This window comes from Mytilus edulis, chromosome 6 (genome assembly GCF_963676685.1).
Source record: "Mytilus edulis chromosome 6, xbMytEdul2.2, whole genome shotgun sequence".
In the NCBI taxonomy this organism is placed as follows: domain Eukaryota; kingdom Metazoa; phylum Mollusca; class Bivalvia; order Mytilida; family Mytilidae; genus Mytilus; species Mytilus edulis.
The window spans coordinates 85274034-85284266 of NC_092349.1; the positions used below are offsets into that span (position 1 = coordinate 85274034).

The 10233-nt window shown below is 31.6% G+C and overlaps 1 protein-coding gene across 2 annotated transcripts in view; it reads left to right on the top strand.

The window, feature by feature from the left end:
- The window catches only part of LOC139528757 (carbonic anhydrase 2-like), a 38504-nt gene extending 31475 nt beyond the window's left edge, over window positions 1–7029 (top strand). For both annotated transcript variants that reach the window (XM_071324943.1, XM_071324945.1), the window contains 5 exons: window positions 1371–1463; window positions 2947–3013; window positions 4464–4621; window positions 5438–6660; window positions 6744–7029. In XM_071324943.1, coding sequence (XP_071181044.1) covers window positions 1371–1463; window positions 2947–3013; window positions 4464–4621; window positions 5438–5626 — 507 coding nt within the window. In that variant the 3' untranslated portion in view covers window positions 5627–6660; window positions 6744–7029. The remainder of the gene's footprint in view (window positions 1–1370; window positions 1464–2946; window positions 3014–4463; window positions 4622–5437; window positions 6661–6743) is intronic.
- Window positions 7030–10233: the final 3204 nt, after the last annotated feature.

Genomic DNA, 10233 nt, shown 5'->3' on the forward strand with positions numbered 1-10233 from the left:
GACTAAAATTGAGAATGGAAATGGGGAATGTGTCAAAGAGACAACAAGAACATTTACAGAATAGAATGGGGAATGTGTCAAAGAGACAACAAGAACATTTACAGAATAGAAATGGGGAATGTGTCAAAGAGACAACAAGAACATTTACAGAATAGAAATGGGGAATGTGTCAAAGAGACAACAAGAACATTTACAGAATAGAAATGGGGAATGTGTCAAAGAGACAACAAGAACATTTACAGAATAGAAATGGGGAATGTGTCAAAGAGACAGCAAGAACATTTACAGAATAGAAATGGGGAATGTGTCAAAGAGACAACAAGAACATTTACAGAATAGAAATGGGGAATGTGTCAAAGAGACAACAAGAACATTTACAGAATAGAAATGGGGAATGTGTCAAAGAGACAACAAGAACATTTACAGAATAGAAATGGGGAATGTGTCAAAGAGAGAACAAGAACATTTACAGAATAGAATCAGCAGAATATGGTTCATAGAATAGGAATTGCAAAACAATCGATATTTGATGAAAAAATACTAAAAGAAACACGCACTTTGAAGTTTAACTTCGTATAAATTATGACCATGTGTCGTGATTACACAATTATATTTGGATAAGAGTAAAAAAAAGTGCTAGCTTATGGTAGGATTGTCTTGATGGTTTAACTTTATACATAACGATTTCCAAATTATCCACTTTAACGACAGTTCGGTGAAATAGATGATACATACAACTTGAAAATGACATTCAATAAGTTAGAATACAGCAGCGGTACTAAAATTACATTCAATAAGTTAGAATACAGCAGCGGTACTAAAATGACATTCAATAAGTTAGAATACAGCAGCGGTACTAAAATGACATTCAATAAGTTAGAATACAGCAGCGGTACTAAAATGACATTCGATAAGTTAGAATACAGCAGCGGTACTAAAATGACATTCGATAAGTTAGAATACAGCAGCGGTACTAAAATGACATTCGATAAGTTAGAATACAGCAGCGGTACTAAAATGACATTCAATAAGTTAGAATACAGCAGCGGTACTAAAATGACATTCGATAAGTTAGAATACAGCAGCGGTACTAAAATGACATTCGATAAGTTAGAATACAGCAGCGGTACTAAAATACAAAAATAACAAACAAAAATGAAATAGACAAAAGTTCAGAAAACATAATATTGACAATTATATAAATTGAAAAACACGAAACCTTTCTTAAACTTGGAATTACTTTAGATACCCCAAAAGGGATATCAGTTCTTGATTGACTAATTGCACCCGTCTTGTTGTTCTTGGCAAGTAAGGTAAGGTAATTTATCAAAAATGTTATTTCTATTCATATATTCTGATTTGTATTCCAGATGCATATAGTCAATTTTAACAGTAAATATGGTAACTTAGGAACTGCTGCTGATAAACCAGATGGTCTTGCAGTACTGGGCTTTTGGTTTAAGGTATAGTTATATGATGTTTCTTTAATTTTATAATATTACTCGATAAAACGTATATTCTGTAACTATATCAGTTCTTATTCTAAATATTCATTTAAAATTGTTATTTGAATAACTAAAGCCAGTTTTTGTTGTTGATAAGATCCATGTTAAAAGACCTACATATTTTATAAATGTTTTTCATATTACAGAACTTTTTTTTTTCTTAGGACATTCTGGGAATCGGTCAAGTAAAAGCAAAAAGAAGTAAAATCTAGCGAACTATCAGTGCAGTTTGAGGAAAATATTAATTTGTTTAATGTTTATATATACGACAAATCATCTTTCCCCCTGAATTTCACCTTTTTGTAAGCTTGATTTTACTCCTTTATGTAGCTGTTACTTGACTGAGTATCTTTACACAGTGTATGTATACTGTACAAAATGTTTAAATATCGCAGTCATAAGTCGGTAATATGATAACAGTCTATTGGCTGCTTAAATGCTTTTACACTCTTTACTCCAATGTTGTTTTTATGCCCCCGTGATAGCGATGAGACATTAAGAATTACCCTTGTCCGTTCCATACGTTCCAATATTCCAAATTTGGTTTCCGTTCTCCAACATTAGTTTGCCTCAACAAAATGTTATGAATCTTATACACAATGCTTATTACTACAAAATACAGATCAACTTTAAATTTTGGTGAAGTCACCTTTACCGTTTTTGAGCTGTGCGCCATTTTAAATGGAAATAAATGCGTGTCCGTTATCTAACCTAATTAGTTATCAAAGGTACCAGGATTAATTTAATACGCCAGACGCGCGTTTCGTCTACATAAGACTCATCAGTGACGCTCAGATCAAAATAGTTATAAAGCCAAACAAAATTGTTTCAACCAAATATTAGGAAACATAAGTACAAGGCTTATTTCCACAATACACTTATCAGTAGCATCACGTATACGGTTCTTGAGTTAAGTCTCTTTATAATATTATATGTAAGCGGGGGAATCATTTGTGTTCCATGGACACATTTCCCATTTGTTTTGCTAATAAAACATATTTTTATCTTATATTTTGTTCGAACAATATTCTGGAATATGACTGTTTTTTCTCGTTCCGTTGGTTGACAATATTTGATTTGGTCTGTTTTTATGGACTTCCCTTTTTTGTCTTTACCTTGGAGTTACTTCCCCTTTTTTGTCTTTACCTTGGAGTTCGATATTTTAATTATATTCTTATTGATTTTTGATAAAGATATTTTACAACACTAATATTAAATGCCCTTATTCGTCCATCTAATCTCGACCTGGACGTCACTGATGATTCTTAGGTGGACGAAACGCGCGTCTGGTGTATTAACCTATAAGCCTGTTACCTTTGATAACTCTCGACAATGATAACAATTAAGAGAGAACAGGACTGGAACCATTTGCTAGCGGAGATGTTATTTATCTTACTAGTAGTAATTATATTATACATTTGTATGACATTTATTGTTTTAGGTTGTAGCCGAGGACAACGAAATGTTTGCCAGGTTGGTGAGCAATCTCACATCGATACAAAACGCAGGTAATACAGTAATGAAATAACGAAATTTAGAAAAAGTAAGAGAAATGCCAAGCTGAATTGATATATATTAAACAAAACCTTAACATAATTCAATTTTGTAGTAAACCATCTTTTTACAATGGTAGATTATGCAATTTGGAGAAAATGGGGATCTGATAATGATTTATCATGACCTTAACAATAATACGGTCAATCTGATGTACAGTAGTTGTCGTTTGTTTATGAAATTTATACGTGGTTCTCGTTTCTCGTTTTTTTTATATAGATTAGACAGTTGGTTTTCTCGTTTGAATGGTTTTACACACTAGTAATTTGGGGGCCCTTTGTTGCTTTTTGTTCGGTGTGAGCCAAGGCTCCATGTTGAAAGCCGTACATTGACCTATACTGGTTTACTGTTATAAATTGTTATTTGGATTGAGAGTTGTCTCATTGGCACTCACACCACATCTTCCTATATCTAATTATGCGAATGTTGATGACTATTATCCTTCCAAAAATGAATGTTATCCATTCAGCAATCTGAACCTAAATATTATTTTGTTCAAATAGTCTAATAGTGTATCATAAGCGTTAATACGTACATACATTATTAATTTATTGTATCGAACCAGGCCATTTAATATCGTTAATGGTTCCAATCTTACTGCACCACATACATATTTGATAAATAATGTATCTTAAGTGATGCTTGCTGCCAACATATGTAAAATCAAATTCTTAATACGAAAGTTGAAAAGCCAAATTCTGATTAGGAATCAAAGCTATGCACGAGAAAAATACATTCCTTAATTTTTAACAACAAATTGCAATGAAACAACATCTGTATTATGCATATGAGATGGTGATAAATGATTTTAGTCCCTTACCGACAAAGTGTAATAGGACTTTAGGTTTGCACTCTGTCCATCTGTCAGTCAGGCAAATCAGATTTCCAGACTTTTTTTCTTTATTTTTGACGATATTGATTGATATTAGAATTTAATTTTTGATGAAACACTTATTAATTACTAGATTTCTGTTCAAAGGGAAACAACTAATTTTTTTTAAAGATTTTTAAAAGACATTGTATTTAAATAAATGACATTTTGGAATGTTTTCCTTTTCTTTGGTAAATTTTTTGAAGTAGTAGGTTTGTTTGCTATTTTATGTAGTTTACACTTCGACAAGTTATAGATCAAGTTAGAATTTCGTTCCATTGCAATGAATCTTTAACCGACAGGGGACTATGCATTGCCATGCAATACTCACATAATGATTTTTGTTTTTATTAAATATAAAAAGCTGTTTATAATAAAGATTATCTTTTACGGTTATCGTTTGTTATCTTTATTCTGAAATCAGTATATAAATTAAACATTCATTTTATTTGTTTATTGTATTTGATAAATGTTAACTTTCTCTAATAGTTTTAAATTTTGTAAATTAAAATGTTTTTGTTTATCTGTTGCAGACGCTGAGGTCGCTGTGACAGATGTTCTAGTTAGTGATTTAATAATTCCCAAACTGGACAAATACTACAGATATAAAGGCAGTTTGACAACGCCGCCATGTTTTGAAAGTGTCACGTGGACAATGTTCGAAGAGACTATTCCCATTTCAGAATCACAGGTATATACATTTAAAAAAGAGGGGCGAAAGATACCAGAGGGAGAGTTAAACTCATATATCGAAAATAAACTGACTACGCCATGGCTTTAAAATAAAAAGACAAACAGACAAATAATAGTACAAAAGACACAACATAGCAAACTAAACACTGAGCAACACGAACCCCACCAAAAACGGGTTATAATCTCAGGTGCTCCAGAAAGGTAAGTAGAGAACAGACGGAACAATCAGATCAAATATAAAAATATGAAAAACCCAGAGCATTGTTAGACCACAACTCAAAACAGACACAATCATGTAATAAGGAAAAAACAATTGGAAAACAACCAAAAATACTTTAACGACTGTAGTTAAACATCGAACCCCCGAAGATAAAACAATCTAATACATATTTTTCTAATAAATGCTTAGAAAGCGATGTTTATATGGTTGACACATTCCCTCGTACCATCTCTGGCGTATCAAATTTGTAATATCCAGAACAAACCAAAACGATAATATATTTATGTATTTTATTTATTATTTACTTCAACAATTGCATTTAGATGGGAAAAAAAACCCATCAAAGTTACGAAGCTAATATTTTTTATACTCGTGGTGCGCGTTTCGTCTTCAAAACACTCATCTCTGACACTCGAATCAAAACAATTAAAATGCCACATAAAGTACGAAGATCAAGAGCATTGAGGACCGAAAATTCCAAAGGTATTGAAAACTGTTCACATTCTTTTTTCCTTATTGCATTTATGCATATAAAACCTTTTGAATACAAATAATAACAAAATTTTATGTGATGAATCACAATTTTTCTTGCAGTTAAGACAATTCCGAAATTTGAAAGAAAAAAACCCAAGCCACAATATTGTCAACAACTTTAGGCCAGTCCAAATGTTAAATGGTAGACGAGTAAGCAGAAGTTTCAAGTTAGAAACAGACGGAGCTAGCACTATTTGTTCCTCGTCAATTATAACAGTTTTGTTAGTTTACCTTCTACATTTGTTATGAACCCTGTAGACATAGGACCTTTTAAAAGGAAACATTGAAAGTTATGGACATTAATCAGTTTGATTTTAAATATGCAAATTTTTGCCTTTTTAATTACAAATTGACTTTGTTTGATCGTAAGTCTACTTGATCTATATGAGTAATACCCATATATCTAACTTAACTGGCAAGCATAAGAATGAATCGTTAATTAATACATTTTAGGATGAAAAGGGCGAATATTCTTCTTTTAATAGATTTCTTTCAATGTTTATATAACTGTTATCTAATGCTATTTAGTACCCAGTAAATTTCATCTAGGCTTCGAGAATATAAAAATCTTGTAATTACAACTTTGATTGGATGAATACAACTCATTGGCAACAAATAATCGTCATTTCCTGGATATTTCAAATGTTGTTTTTGAAAAAGCAAAAAAAAAAACAAATATTTTGACAAATGGAAAATTCAGTATTACATGAATATGTAAGATTTTGAATTGAGCTCGATGTATTCTAAATATCATCCCAAACAATGACTTTTATGTTGTACATGTTTCAAAAGTAATGATTTTGTTTATGTTCATGTTTATGTACTTAATATGTCTTGTGTTTAAAATGTTTTTAAAGATATATTTTAGGGGGGCTCGTTTATTGACATTCCCCTCCCAACATCCAATCATCGCCTGTTATTTATCATCCTGATAAAAATCATGTCAGTGTCAATATAAATAATCATAAACAAATAATATTATATTTCCTGATATGAACGATATAATCGTTGAAATGCTTTAGTTGTATTCTTGTATATATCATTAACAAAACAGAACAATGCAAAATGGGACAATTTTTTATTGTCATAATAAATTACAGCTGCTTGTTAGCTCCCCTTATACTAAAGTTTCCTTTGTTACAACAGTCGATTTTTTGGTCTATTTGTTGAGGAAATGATATATCTATGACACGATATAACACTACTTGTTTAAGTAACCACCATAATGTTCCTGTCGTTGATATGATTAAGAGCTATTTGTATTGTATTTGAAATACTATTTGGTTGGAACCCCCCCTTTTTTTTGGACGATCAATGCATTTGAATGGGGGCATGTAGTTGGAACCCCCCCTTTGTCCTGGGTTAGGAACCCCCCTTTTTAAAATGGCTGGATCCGCCCCTGTTGATACAAATAAAAGTTCTGCATATAAAAAGAAGAATACTTTCAATAAGAATAGGGGATAATATGCTTAAATTCATTGGGATAAAAAATGTCCATTCTGCAGCATAAGTACAAAAAGAGAAATAGGCTTTTAGAAGCTTTAGTTTAAAGAATGATTTTTAGTTTACCTTACAATTGATTGTAATTGCTTGATGTAATATATACTTGCTATTGTGCTGTACAATATGCATAATAAACCAATTGAAATCTTGCTTATCTTTCATATTTGATTTCTAAGGAAAATGAATAAAAGTATTAAACATGAACTCAACTGTAAAAAATAGAAAACAACACGACAACCAAAATCAATACAACGAAGAAAGAAAGATAACACTAAGACAAAACAAAACATGATATGTTTCATTGAAATAAAATAAAAACAAGTGACCGATAACCGAAGATTGAACAAATGAAACCACTAAAAATACAGAAAACACAATTGTTGACAAGGTCAAAAATGATGTAGGATAAACTTTTCTAAAATAGAAACGATTCCTATCTTTAAAAATTGAGACCAAATGTATCATTATAAAAATATTAAAATGTGGTGTGATTGTGAATAAGACAACTCTCCACCAGATACCAAATCCACCAAGCATCAATAATGTTGGTTTCTCTGTACCTTTTGCTATTCACTGATCGAGAATTCAGAGAATTTTAAAATACTGGTGAACTCAATTTAGCGCCGCGTTCTGTTAATACGCATGTCATGAATACGGAATATCACCAGTGTCCGTTTTAGTGTTTAATAACAATTATTATTTTTTCATTTTGAATGAAGAATTTGGAAAATTGTCCATGTTAAAATTCATGTTCTCGGGACGAATTAAGTATACAAAATTAAATGGATACAATACGTTGATATAAAATGTCTTTTGTATTGGTTGATAGTGTTATAAGGTTGACCAAAATACCGATTCGTTTTTATTAAAAAAAGTTTAACCAGTAAACAGTCCTGACAATCAAATAAACACAAAGAGGTAACTTAGGATATTTTGTATTAAAAATTATGGGTTTGAGATGCAGCTAGCGAAAGAGTCTTGAATACGGCTGTTTAAAAATTAAGTTTTTAGACTTTACCTTGTAATTTAATTGTGCTCAGTTTGTCTGTACATTTGGCTGTATTAACCATTTGTGGATGTAATGAAATATAACTTGATTACGGGGGCATTTTTTGAAATTCCTGTTATGGAAGAAACATCAAGCCGATATGCTTCATTACTAATATACAATGTATTTTCAAAATTTTAATTATTTTTCCTTTTTACTATAAAAATATAGCTGTATTGGTTTTATTACATAAATATACACATAGATATTTTATCTATGTAATCCTTCTTGTTGTTAGTATAGCATTGTATGACATTTTTACGGAAAACATGAAAGAATCTTTTTAACCAAACACAACTGTTTGCAGCGTTCTCATTGAATTACAAAACTACACTAAGGTGGGATTTTGAAATGGGTGTACATCGAAAGTTAAGTAACATATGGTAAACAACTTAAGAAGAAACATTTTTTTATATTTTTGTTTCTGCACTTGTTTAACAAAAGACTTTAATTCTCAATTTGAACGTCTTTAGTATTTATAATTATTAATGATACGTGCATTCTCATCATCAAAATGTTCTTTCATATCAATTATTTGCACTTAAAAATAAATGACCCGTTTATTAATGTTCTTTGATTATGAAGGGTATCAATTAAGCAGTGCATCACCAGTGCAAAGTACAAAATATGATTTAAAGTTAGCAACACGTTCGAATGTGTTCTATTAATTAAAATGAGGGCTAGAAAATATAAAATTATAAAAAATAGAAAACCGTTTTTGTGATACTCTTAAGATTATTAATTGTGATATTATGATATCATTCTGTAATAAGATGACTTTTGTTTTTAAATTTATCGTAAACAAATAAAACATTTTGTTATTATTGCATGCGTCTGACGCGCTTCTGTGTCAGTGATCTGGATAATCGTTGAAAAAAAATAAACAAAGATTTAAATTGTTTATTATGAAGTTTTCTTGAAAAACGAAATGGATTTTTGAATACATCATATATCGAGGGTATTGTTTGCCCAATAGTGTGCACTTTTGGTCCTCAATGCTCTTCAACTTCGTATATTTTTATTTGGCATTTTTTAACACTTTTGGATTCGAGCCTCACTGATAAGACTTCTGTAGACGGAACTTGCGTCTGCCGCAAATATAATATTTCAACCCTGGTATCTATTATGTGTACAGGAATATCTCTCCTTTTCTTTTTTATGTATGTTCTTCAGTTTCCGTCTTTCGGCTTGCATATTTCTAATTTCGTTCTTGACCTTATTTATGTCTGTAGTGATGTTTTAGTTTTCCTTATACCTAATTTGTTCGTAGTGTTCTTTTAAATAAGATGCAACAGTAGTTGAAAACGCGTATTCATTTGAATTTTTATTCCCTTGCAGTTACTAAAACATGCACTCCTCGTATTTAGCTTATTCATCATATATATAATTGAAATACATTGAAACAGATAAATACTTTTTACCTTAAAAGTACATGCGTACAAGTTAACAGAGAAACTTACAACATCAATGAAAAGAAATACTTAAATCTCGAGGTAAACAAAAGTAATCACCAACCATGCTCTGATAAAAACATACCCGGTAACTGATCGAAGACATTTAGAATACTTTATGTCCTTATTTGAAATGATTACAGCCATGAGAAACATGCCTATAGCTCTGTTCTCTAATAAAATATTGCAAGCTATTCTCACTGAATATAGTTCAAAGCAAGGTGAAACTTGGAAGTATTGAAGAGTACGTACGAGAGAGAATTGACGTACCGTACGCCGATGCTAGTAGGTGATGGTAATGTTGACGTACCGTACGCCGATGCTCGTAGTTGATGGTAATGTTGACGTACCGTACGCCGATGCTAGTAGTTGATGGGAATGTTGACGTACCGTACGCCGATGCTAGTAGTTGATGGTAATGTTGACGTACCGTACGCCGATGCTAGTAGTTGATGGTAATGTTGACGTACCGTACGCCAATGCTAGTAGTTGAATGTTGACGTACCGTACGCCAATGCTAGTAGTTGATGGTAATGTTGACGTACCGTACGCCGATGCTAGTAGTTGATGGTAATGTTGACGTACCGTACGCCGATGCTAGTAGTTGATGGTAATGTTGACGTACCGTACGCCGATGCTATTAGTTAATGGTAATGTTGACGTACAGTACGCCGATGCTAGTAGTTGATGGTAAGGTTGATTTGACATAGATTAATATTTCTGTATTTGGGGAGACGAAGTAAACACAATACAACATTATCAACCTGAAAAATTGCACACAATTCAAAGAATATTGATTCGACAATCTTTATCCTATTCAAGAGATATAAAATGGTTCGTTTCTGTGTGTGTTA